A 13,040-nucleotide genomic window follows, 5' to 3' on the forward strand; every position below is an offset into this window, starting at 1 on the left:
CCTCCCCCCCCACCTCTAATAACACTAGATTTCTTCTCTCCTTCTGAAAGAATAATGGTTACTCTGTTGATTTGTTGCCTATATGATCTGTCAATGCTGAGAGGTGTAATCAGGTCCCCCAATATTATCATAGAGCAGATGCTTCTTCTGTCACTCTGGAATGGGCTTTGTGGAGAGAGATGTCCTCTTCTTTTCTTTGGTCTCTGCTGGTGACTCTCCTTGTGTCAATGCACTCCAGTGGCTGGTGGACCATGTCCATGGTCGTTGTGTGTCTAGCCGCTTTCATTGTAGCCATGGTTATGGTAGTGGCTCTGGTGTGCCACCCATACAGAGTTGATGTTTTTGGCATGCTCCTTGGCGCTGGTGGTGTGCCTGGTTGGGGGGGGGCCCATCCCTGGCTCTATACCTCAGGTCCACAGGTGGGCTCTGAGGCACTGGCAGTGTGTCTGGTTGTGGGAGGAAGGTCTGGTCCCTGGCTCCATACCTCAGGTCCCTGGGCAGGCCCCAAGGCACTGGCGGTGTGCCTGGCTGTGGGAGGGGGATCTGGTACCCGGCTCCATACCTCAGGTCCCTGGGCAGGCCCTGAGGTGCTGGTGGTATACCTGGCTGTGGGAGAGGGATCCAGTCCTGGCTCCATGCCACAGGTCCTTAAAATACTTTTTAAAAGCCCTTCAATAATTCTCTTTGCCCTCATATAAAATTCAAAGCCATTAGCATTGTAGACAAGGCCTCTCAGGATTTGGCCTTAGTCCTTTCTTGAGGCCTAGCTACAGCAATTCCTTCTCATTGAGCCTGCAGCCAGCCATTCAAACTTACCTGCAGTTCACTCAGTGAGTCATTTCCTCACTCTCTACATCCTGCATGGGGGGTACCAACGCACAGGGAGCCCTTCCTTCTTCACCTTCCGGGTTACCTCTTCCCAGCTCTCTACCAGCCAGCCTCTGCCCTAAAGGCTAGGTTTGATCCCTTTCTTGTTTCCCAACACAAATCTGGGCTTTACAGACTAGACTACGTCTACAATTTAGTTGTCTCTCATCTGCCAGTCTTATCACAAAACTGTGAATTTCTGTTTTATAACGGCAGCCACAGAAGATTAGACTACCCAGAATCTTTCAGAGCTAGAAAACCCAAGGAAGAGAGAAAAGGGACCAGAATATACCTGTGGCTAGCTGGGATGGTTGAACCCTTCTAACCAGGTTTTTTTTATTGAATTAAAACTGATTATACATATTTTTAGGGTTCAACATTGAGATATGTTGATCAAATCAATATTACTAGTATATATATTGTTAGAAATCATAATTATTCTTTATGCCCCTTGTCCAATCACTCCCTCCCTCTCCCCCCCCCAACTACCCTAGATTTCTTCTCTCCTTCTGAAAGAATAATGGTTACGTTGTTGATTTGTTGCCTAGATGATCTGTCCAATGCCAAGAGGTGTGATCAGGTCCCCCAATATTATCACAGAGCAGATGTTTCTTCTGACACTCTGAAATGTGCTTTGTGGAGAGAGAGGTCCTCTTCTTTTCTTTATCTCTGCTGGTGACTCTCCTCATGTCAATGTGCTCCAGTGGCTGGCGGACCATCTGCACGGTGGTTGTGGTGTCTAGCTGCTTTTGCGGCAGTCATGGTTACTGTGGTAGCTGTGGTGGGCCACCTACATGGAGGTGATGTTTTTGGCATGCTCCTTTGTGCTGGCAGTGTGCCTGGTTGTGGGGAGTGTCCAGTCCCAAGCTCCATATCTTGTGTCCCCAGGCAGGCCAGGAGGCACTGGTGTGATGTGCATGGTTTTGGGATGGGGTCCGGTCCCCTTCTCCATACCTCAGGTCCCTGGGTGGGCTCTGAGGGGCTGGCACGGTGTGCCATAACCAGGTATTTTTTCAGAGATGTGGACTTGAGAGTCAGTGACAGACACCTCAGGATAATGGTCAGAGCTGTGAGCCATCATTTTCTAAGGAAGTGAATGACTATGAGTAAGGTCAGTTGACAGCCAAGGACAGAGTGCTGGGAGAGGGCCACATTTGGGGGTGAAGAGAAGAGAAACAAACAACATGACCATCTCTGATGGATGCTATGAAATTTGAAAAAGCAATCAAAATATCATAAAATGCCAAATGTGGCCACAGTATCCCTTGAGGTAAGCACATTAAGAATGTGATACCAATGTCTGAGTGTCCACACCATATGAAAGTTGCACTGGAAAAAAAGATTAACTGGAGAAAAGTAAAACTTATAAGACACTGCCCAGTCTTGGAATGGCCCTTTAAGTGGTACAGAAAGGTCACATGCAGCCAGGACCCAGGCCACACTTTCCATACCTTCACATGAGGAAGGCTGCACCCAAGGAAGTGCTGCTGTTAACTCTTCCCTGCATAATAGGAAGAACATTTCCACCAAACTTCTCTGTACCGATGCCAACATTGCTGAAAGGACTTTGTTCTATGAGTATCTACTTAATTGAGGGTAGGATCACAGTTCTAGGACTTTGAACTAAAATGACAAAATGTCATTGTGAAATATCAACTACACGCCACCTGAGAGCACTGATTGGACAGCAACAGAACTTGAGACTTTCTGAGCTCAGAAACTCTTGACAAGAAGCTGCTCTCTTCTTTTGGGCTGGCAGGTCTAAGAAAGACCCAAATAGATGTACATTTCTTAGTGGTGATCATATATACACTGTAATAATACCTTAAATCTAAGGGACTCACTCAGGTGGCTTAATCCAACCTAGCTAATTATCAGTGACTTCTCCCTTCCAGCAGAATCTAGAGATAAAACAGATATGAAATCATCTACTGACATCACCAGAGTATGTGCAGGTATACACACATTATCATTCATCCCACATATAATTATTCACATCCTGTAATTTATTTAACAGATATAACTAATAAAAATATACAAAGTATTAAAAATTTTAAGATAAGAAAGAAGGCAGTAAAGGAAGAGACTCTGACAGTGTAGCTCCAGTCTATGGTACTTCTTATACTAGCATCCTCCTCTTGCAGAGCACATCACATGCATCCACAGCCTTCCATATGAGAGCTGTAGTCATGCCCTCAGGAGAAAGTGGATAGTAGATACTTAAGTTCTGAGCATTTTAACTCACCATGCTCTGTGATGACTGCATTATTCGCAGCTGTTTAAGGACAAATTCTACCTTCTTCTGGGTTGTAAGAGAGGCCAAAAAGGCATTGTGGTTCCTACAGGACAATTTAGCATTGTCATAATTCTCCTTGGCAACAGTAATTTTCAAACACGAGTTTCCAACCAAATGCCAGCCAATGCCACAGATATTTTCTTTAACAAAGGGGAGGTGGGGAGGGGGAGAGAAAAAAAAAAGAGTTTTAGAAGTCACACAAAACTACTATATTACTAGTTCAAATTACTGAACACCTAAATTATCTTTGTGATTTGAATTCCAGGTACTTTATTAGGATATGGTGAGGCCACAAGACACACTACTAAAGACCAAATACAGAAAAAGAATTAAAAAGCTGTTTATCAGTCACATTTCCTGGATTTCAAGAAGCATATTCTGAGGTTATCACTCCTGTACCTTAGAGGATGCCAATGTTAGATTAGTACACCTCCTTTTGAAGAACATTTAGAAAGGATGTAAAATCCTGACTGAAGTGCAGATGAATGGACACGAATATGGGAAGGGTAGGGTAGAAAACTTTAAGAATGGAAACGAGTTGGGGAATGAATAAATCTAGTCTCCAAAAGCTGCACTGTTTTCATATCATCAGGTGGAAGGTACAATCGGAAAAAACCAAAGTAATACAGCTGCTGTTCACAAGGCAAGCTTGTAATCTGCTACTTGTGAGCATACTGAACCTACACAGGGTACTGCACAGAAGCTATGAATGCTTCCTGGAAGACAGTGAATGAACGAAGCAACTTCACCAGAACCAAAGCATCAGCAGTGTTCATTAACAGTAACAGTCACTGAAATAAATGGAAAGTGCCACGGGAAAGAGATCACCTAAGAGTAGATAAAGAATATGCTCTTCAAAGTGTGGCATTAGCAACTAGTTAAAATGCGGACTCTAGGGCCCTATCCCAGACTTGTACCTAGGATGCCTTTTAGCAAGATCTCTAGGTCTTTTGCTATACATTAAAGTTTGAGACACACCATGATAAAAAAAAAAAAAACAAAAAGCCCATTCTGCAAGTTGAATCAAATACTTCCAAAGGGCATTCAGAAGGGGCCTAGTCCAACCCAACTGCCCTGCACGTGCCTCAGATGTTGTGAAGAGCCATGGAAGTCCTCTTTCCTGGACATCCTGGTTGAGCAAATATATCACAGGGGTTCAGTCATGGCTGGTTGGCCTCACACCTTAAACTCATCATCCAGAACCTCAGAAGTGCCATAAATTGAGGTTTTCAGGGCTGGAGATCACCCCAGGAGGTGCTGCTGACAGAAATATCTCTGCTCTCCCTCTCACAGAAGGAAGCCCCTCGGCAGGTGCCGACAACCAAATCCCAGTGGTCAATAAGAAGAACTCTTCATAAAGTGTCCAGCAGACAGGCTGCTAAAACTGCTGCATTCTAGTCCCAGGTTATTACAGCAGGGTGAGGAGGTAACAATGAAGAAGTTTCAAGAATATGAAGCCGAGCTGTCATTCGATTCTCCAGAGCAATAGATGATGCCTCACTTTATTTCAAAGGATAGTGGAAGCAAATACTTAAGAACTGTGTTATAGTTTAAAATAAATAAATAAATAAATAGCCATAATCTTTGTGAGGGGAACGAATGGATAGAATTAGCTTCTACCCTGTTAGGTTCAACCCCAGCTGTACAATATTTGGGGGGGGGGGTAAAGTTCTGGACCCACACACACCAAGATGCCCCTGCAAGGCCTACCAGGCAGGGCGATGCACTCCTGATTCCGGGGCTCCCACTGGCAGTTCTGGTCTAGAGCACAGCTCCTGCAGCTGGTCTTCTTGTTACAGTAGTACATGGGGTTATCTTTGGGGCAATTCTCATAACTGGAAATGGAGATCTAGAACACAGTAAACAAAAGCTTTTCTCTTATATCCACAGAGACAACTCATGGTGAGGACCACTAGGATAATAAAGGTAGCAAAACCTAATGGAAGAAGCAAACTGCAAATAAATAAAGAAACAGACAAATAAACAGATAAGATGCAGATGATGCAGCACTGCAGTGGGAACACTACAGTGGAATGTTCTGATCTAGAACATGTGTTTAACTGGCAAGGAAGCAGCCCACTCTTTAACACACCATTCCTCTCATATGTCATTCTCATATATCATTCCTCTCATACAACCTGCTCATATGTAAAATGGGAATGCTGAACTTTCTGTTTTTCAAATGCCCACTCAAGAGTCTAAAAGTTTTTATTATTTTATGAACTGCATTAGACTAACAAAAAATGTCTTATAAACTGTCGAAACTATAAAAGCTGGGTCATCATATCTTTTTAAATCTTTTATTATATCCTAAATTTTAAAAATCATATATAGTGAGCTCTGAAGTTATGCTGAGCCAAGACATAACATAAGGCAAGGAGATTTTGCAGTCTGTCATTTCTACCATTCAATATGGGCTGCCTACGCACCTGACTCACTCTCAGTCTCCAGCCCTAACTTGCTCCCAAAAGCTTGCACAGATAGAGTGAACTCACCATTACAAGCCTCAAACCAAGGATCTAGTACTTACCACAGCCATGCCCAGGGACAACAGTCCTTACACACCAGTTCTACCTTCTTCTAAAAACCACACACAAATCACTGTGGCTGGCAGGACCCTTGGAATTAGGACGTATAGAACATCCCTTCCTAAAAGAAAACCTGAGCAATAATAAGATCCTAATCTACATCCTATTTCAAAAATAACTCTAGGCCATTATTTATACCATACACATATAATCCAAACCTAAGCCCAATTAGGATTTTTCTATTCTCTGAAATTCTTGAGAAAGGGCTCCTGACCTGGCCTTCCGTGCAGTTGTGGTTCCTAGGGACACAGTGGTCATTGCACCAGTGGCAGTCATTGGTGTTCGCTGTGCAGCTGTAACAATCTGTGTGCTGGTCACATCTGTCATGGTCAAGAGCTATAAAGAGAGCAAAAACTCATCAACCGTGACAGCTTCTGTTAAACACAATCTGAGACTGAGGTTAAAAAGAAAGTAATAATGGTTGAGAAGTAAAATGAAGAGTTGGTATGTTCAGGTTAAAATAGGATTTAGAAACAGACAATATTGTTTTGTACCACATTTTTTTAAAAAAGAGCACACAAAGTGAAAAACAAAGATAAGTTAATTTAAAAACAACTATAAGATAAAATGGAAGTAAGATCTGGTTCTTTTGATTACTTTTCTTCCCAAGAAAAAAATTGACTAGCAATAGAATAAACATCAGAAGCTGCGCAGGAGCCAAACAAAGCAATGAAGGAGACAAAGCCATTCCTCCTAGTTATAAATGCAAGGCTAATTTTGGCACAGGAAGTAGGCAGCACTGTTGAACCCCACAGGAGGCACTAGGCTGAGCTGCATCTTGTACACATACATGTGAACTCAAGAGTACAATTTTGAGAACTTCTGGCCTACTACCGACCTGATAAATCTCCTGCGGACCCTAAAAAGAGAAGGTGTACAACCATGTTGTGTCTTCTGTTAAACCATCCTGGCACACGGTGGAATCCACAGACAGGTAAAGGCAGGGCCTACCTCACAAAGACCCTAGCATTCTGCTCCTTTGCTTGCTTTTCCTGTCCTGGCCATCATGCCAAGCCCTGGGCCTGCTCAAAGTGGAATGAAACAGAATCGACATCTAAGAGGAGATGTCAGCAAATGTCATAATGAACCACATAAGGTAATTCAGTATTATTTCTTATAAACTTGCACGTTTAATGTGAACTTTTTTATTTGATTAAAAAATAACTATTTCACTTATTTTATCCCTTTCAGGAGACAGTGACTAACGCTACCAGGTTCTGGTAATCTTGGTTCTCCAGCTCCCACCAGTCCACCAGTGAACCTGGTAGGGTTGCCTGGGTGTTCTTACTGAGGATTTATGTTCCTGAACAACTTAATTTGGCACATTCCAAGAGAGTGAAAGCTGTTCTATCTACCATAACTCTCATGGTAACTGTAACACCAATCCTACCAGTTAAGAAATTCAGTCAACATACTTTAAACTAATTGATGTGAACAAATATTTTGCAGAGACACTCTTCTTACTTTTAAAGGACTTTCTCACACATTATTTCACTGTATTGTACTGTACTCTATGTCAGAAAAAAAGGGCAAGAAGTTAAGAAAGCAGATGGAAACAGCTTGGAAAACATGAGGGAAAGTTCCAGAAGCAGGGATCACTGCTCATCCTCAGCAACTGCCCATGCTGCTGTCACTGCTGTATCCAACTAGAGGAGCTAGAAAAGAACACTTTGCAAGGGCAGCAACTCTACCTCTATCCACCAGAACAATTTACTCCAACATGGCTTTTCTAAGTTGACCCTCCTCTCTCATCCTTAATGTTAGACTTGCATAATCTAATTTGTAGCCATTAGCCACAGGTGGTTTTTAATTCAAATTAAATAAAATTTAAAAACTTAGTTTCTCAATCACATTAGCCACATTTCAAGTGTTTGACAGCCCCACATGGCTAGTGGCACCATACGGGGACAGTGCAGATAGAGAACATTTCCATCATCCCAAAATGGTATGTTGGATGTCACCTGCCTCAGACCAACTGCTGCCAGGTTCTGGAGCTGGTATACAAAGCCTATACAATGCCAAGAAGGTTTTGTCTCTATCATTCATAGACAGCTTCTAGGAGCCACATGGCATGTTCCCATCCATCGTAATGATGTTTACAAACCAATTTTCAAACACTTGAAAAGGCTTTGCACAAGTTATTAATGAATAATTTTGGATAATAAGGTGAACATAAAAAATAATTCAAATAAAATGAGATCTCAGATTAATTAAAATTAAGTAGAAAAAAACATACTTCTTTTGGAAAAACATTCTGATTTTAATTTTTCCTCTTGTATATCAGCTGCCGACTCCCAAGAGATACACTGAGATGACCCTGTATCCCACATACATCGGACACCAGGTCCTGCTGCTAAACAAGCAGCTTCACTCTGGTGCGCTTCACATAGCTCTGAGGTGAATACCAGGATGTCACTGAGGAGGAGACTGTTGAAACCACCAAACACATACATGGTGCTAAGAGGAAAAAAACAAAGGGAGAGAAGGAATTTAGTGAAAAGTTATATAACAAATGCATGATACACTTTTTACGATCTTCAGACAAATCTTACGTATTGAAAATATTCTAAAAAATTATTTTTCAAGGTCTCAAAAAACTTCCTTATTCCCTTCCCTCCCCAATTTCACCCTTTCACTTTGGCCTGTAACCACCCAGAATAGCTCCAATAACCCACCTACTCTTCACAGCTACTATATTAAAAAGTTCTTATGATATCATTGTGACTTTTAACCAGGATTCCCTAGAATATTTTAGTGTCAGGGAATGCTAACATCTTTTACATTTGAACAGTAATTCTACATCTACATGTTTTTAAATATTAAAAATAAAAATGTACAATTTAAAAAGCATAGATAAAGCCTCTGTAATTAAAACTGTGTCATACTGGTGCATGAATACATAGGCCAATCGGAAATAGATAAAAGTGCACATGGAAATTTAGTACACAGTAGAAGTGGCATCTTAAGTTAGCAGGGAAAAGAGGTAATGTTATCAAGATAACTAAACACATAGAAAAAGATAAACCCATTTCTCATTCTATATGCTAAGATAAATTTCAAATGGTTTAGAGAACCACCTGAAAAAAAGAAACCACACAAGTACTAGAAGAAAAAATGGGCGAATTTCTCTATAACCTGAGAGTAGGAAAAAATTCCCTGTGATTTAAAACCCAGAAGGTAGAAAAAAAGACTGAAAATTTTGATTATATGAATTAAAGATTTTTTTTTTTTAAAGATGGCTGGTAAGGGGATCTTAATCCTTGACTTGCTGTCGTGAGCACCATGCTCACCCAGTGAGCTAACCGGCCACCCCTATATGAGATCCGAACCTGTGGCCTCGGTGTTACCAGCACCACACTCTCCCGAGTGAGCCACAGGCCGGCCCTCTGAATTAAAGATTTTTACATAAAAAATAATGCTATAAGCGAAGTAAAATGACAAAGGATACACTATGAAATACTTATTTACAAGTTATGTTACAGGAAATGGAATATCCCTAATATAGAGTGCTTCAGCCAGTTTGGAGGGAAAAAATGCAAATGACCTTAAACATATGAAAAGATGCTCAATTTCAGTCATAAGAGAAGTGCAAAATAAAACTACACTGAGGTAGTATTTCTCACCTATCAGGCTGGCAAAGAAAAAAAATAACAGAAGCTTGACAATATATGAATTGGTGAGTCTGTGGGGCAACAGGCACTCTTATACAATATTGCTGGGCATGCAAAACGAGACAAGCCTACAGAGGGGAATTTGGCAATCTTTAACAAACTATGTGTTTATCTTTTGAACCTGAAATCATATATCTATCACAATGATACAATAGCAAAAATACAAAAAGAAGTATACATGAGGCTATTCTCTACAGCATAAATAACAGCAAAAGACTCAACCTAAAATAAAATGTCCATCAGCTGAGAATGTGATGAATAAACTAGGTACATCCATGTAATGAAGTACTACGCAGATGTAAAAAGGAGTGAGGAAGATTTCTACATATGGTTATGGAGTGATCTACAGGATATGTTATGAGAGGAAAAAGCAATGCAGAGAAAAGTATATAGAGTATGTGACCATTTATCTATTGAGGGAAGGAGGTGGTCAAACACACAAACACACACACACAATTCATTTTTCTTTTTAAAAACAAAAACACAGTTTCACTTTAACCTGCCTTCTCAAAAGATCTAAAAACAACCACCAATCCAGCAGCAATGAATACTACTAGTACTTAGATCGTGGTATCTAAAAACCATTCTCATAATATTGAATAAACTAATTATCCTGATTTGAGCATCACATATTGCACATAGGTACTGATATGCAACTCTGGACCCCACAGACATTTACAATCGACTATATTTCAACAAAATAAATAAATAAATAAATAACCATTCTCTTTTCCTTCTGTCCCCTAACACAAAAATGAACTGTTTAGAGAAAAATCTAATGTCATGTCTGGGTCAAGAATGTTCACAATGAGTCTGGAAGATCTTGTCACACAAGAAAGAAAGGAAGACTAGGGTAGTGTAAAAAAGACTCAAGAGCTAACATGAAGATAAAGATGGGAAATGTTCGAAATTTAATAAGAATAAAAACTACAGTGGATTGAAACACACAAAATATTTTTAAATCCTTGAGTTCATAATGATATATGACCCTGCCATTAAAAAAAACAACAAACTTTTCACCTTTGCACAATGCTAAGAAATCAGTTCATTATTTTGAAAATAGGTAAATAAAAGGAAAGAATCAACCCTATGCAGTGATCTTGTCAAAATACTGAAGTGAACCTGATTAAGTTAATTTGTAGGAAGTTCAGGAGAGAGACCAATATGTTATTTGAAAGCGTGGGAATACAATAATCAAAATCTGGACTATAGGAAACTGTACAGCACAAAGAATCCAGTCTCTTTAACAAATAAGGGGGAAAATGATAGATGGGGAATCTATAGATTAAGAGAAACTTAAAAGACATTTTAACCAATTTTAACATATAGATCTTATTTGGATCTTGATTTGAACAAATTACATTTTTTGTATTTTTGTTACTTGTTCGTTTGTTTGCTTGCTTTTTCTTTCTGGTGGTTGGCCAGTACAGGGATTGAACCCTGGACCCTGGTATTATCAGCACCATGATCTAGCCAACTGAGCTAACCAGCCAGCCCTAAGTGACATTTTTTTTAAAAAATTATGAGACAATTGAGAAATTTGAACATTGAATGGACACTGAGTGATATTCAATAATTATTGTTAATTTTATAAGTGTGGTAATTGTACAGCAGTTGTGTTTTAAAAAGAGCCTTTATCTTTAAAAAATATCCAATCAATCCTCATTTTTGCAGATTCCATATCTGGGAATTTGCCTACTTGATAAAATTTATTTCTAATGCCAAAATCCATACTTGCAGCAGTTTCACGGACTTTTGCTGACATGTGCATGCACAGAGTGATGAAAAATTCGAGTTGACAAACACACTCATTCCCAGCCAAGGTTAATCAAGGCAATGTGCTGCCTGCTTGTCTCAGCTCTCATATCAACAAGTGCCCCTTTCACGATTTATTTAGTACCATGCTTTTTTCATTTTTGTTCTTTATGTTGGTGATTTTGCTGTTTGAAAAGGCCACCCAGTATAGTGCTAAAGTGCTGTCTAGTGTTCCTAAGCACAAGAAGGCTGTGATGTGCCTTACAGAGAAAATCTGTGTGTTAAGTAAGCTTTATTCAGGCATGTTGAAGCATTGTTGGCAGTGAGCTTAACAATCAACAGTATATATTAAATAAAGTGTCTTTGAATAGAAATACATATTGTAGATTGATCGAATTGTGTCCCCAAAGTTCATATATTAGTAGCTTAATTCCCACTGTAACTACTGAGGGTGGGAAGTCCTATTATGGTAATTGAAAGATGGGGCCCTGAAGAGGTGATTAGATTGTAGGACCATGCCTTAGTGAATGGATTAATAATGGGCATGGTTCTGAGGCCTTTAAAAAGGAGACTGCAGGAGGAACTAGTCTCTCTGCCATTTTCTGCCATGTGAGACCCCTGGATCACTGTTGCCACCACCAAGACCTTCACCAGATGTGTTTCCTGGACTTTGGACTTCCTAGCCTTCGTAACTATAAGTGATAAATTTCATTTTCTTACAACTTACCCAGTTCCGTGTATTTTGTTATAAGCAACAGAAACAGACTAATACACACATAAAACAAGGTTAGGTATTGATGAGCTGACAAAAATGCTGTGATCAGAGACTCTCAGAAACCTAACCCTGTATTTCTCCTACAAGCAATGATTCAATATTCACTAAATCAATGTTTGTGGTGACTTTAAAGAACATAACTACCATGAATAATGAAAAAACTATAATCTGAAATATTTACTGATAAAATTTTATTATGGTGGGGAGTTGCCTCAAAGTAATCTTAAGTAGGTTAACATAGCTATTAGTTGATTGCTAAAACTGAGAAATGGGTACATAGGGTTTCGTTATATGTTGTCTGTACTTCTGTGTTTTAAATTTCCATAATAAAAGTTTTAACATTTTGGGGGGGGGGGAAGCACAGTACATGACTCATCTGCATTTTGCTTAAATCTCTTCTCTTTCAAGGACTACATCAAATTTCTAGCACTGACTAATATTACAAAGAGGTCTATTATCTCTTACTTATTATCTCGAGTTTAATTTCGTTTTTAGTCTAAGGGTGAAAAAGATTCTTATATGATCATTTATAGTATGTTTCTAAAAAGAACAAAATCCAAATCAGCCTATCCATTTACTCATTCACTCGGACATATCCATTCAGTATTCACTGTGTACAAAAATATCTCTGGTCTCTGGCCCTTCAGCCTGGAGAATCAGCCAAAAGCTCAGTTCTACTTCTCATCTGCCTCAGTTGGACAAGCAATCTCTTGCAGGCTGAAGTAGCTCAGTTTACCTCTTTGAACTTTATTCATCTCTTAATTTCTGCCCAGTATTTCCTCATTATCTTATTAGGTCCTTGCTGTATACTTCTTAGTGTCTTTAAGTGGGAGGCTTTTTTAGCTAGTGCCAGAAATGAAAATCCTCCTAGAGTCCAGAGTCAAGATTTTAAGACTTTTAAATCAAGCCCAATTCTCCTCCAGAGACATGGTGATCATTGCGTGCCTTAATAAGATTTCACATCTTTGGTGGTCTGGAAGGCTATGTGTTCACACAAGGCTTTAAGAATGCTCAGAAGATAATGGAGAAGGCCCTAGCTATCTACTTATACCTGGTTAAATGTGAAGCTTTGAAAAGAGAAAGTAAAA

General features: G+C 39.7%; 1 protein-coding gene across 1 annotated transcript in view; it reads right to left on the reverse strand.

Moving 5' to 3' along the window:
- The window catches only part of ATRN (attractin), a 180,680-nt gene that overhangs the window by 69,872 nt on the left and 97,768 nt on the right, over positions 1-13,040 (reverse strand). The window contains exons 12-15 of the mRNA XM_063094485.1: positions 7,988-8,208; positions 5,966-6,087; positions 4,874-5,012; positions 3,113-3,303 (exon numbers count right to left, since the gene is read on the reverse strand). Coding sequence (XP_062950555.1) covers positions 3,113-3,303; positions 4,874-5,012; positions 5,966-6,087; positions 7,988-8,208 — 673 coding nt within the window. The remainder of the gene's footprint in view (positions 1-3,112; positions 3,304-4,873; positions 5,013-5,965; positions 6,088-7,987; positions 8,209-13,040) is intronic.

The sequence above is a fragment of the Cynocephalus volans genome, chromosome 1 (genome assembly GCF_027409185.1).
Source record: "Cynocephalus volans isolate mCynVol1 chromosome 1, mCynVol1.pri, whole genome shotgun sequence".
NCBI lineage: Eukaryota > Metazoa > Chordata > Mammalia > Dermoptera > Cynocephalidae > Cynocephalus > Cynocephalus volans.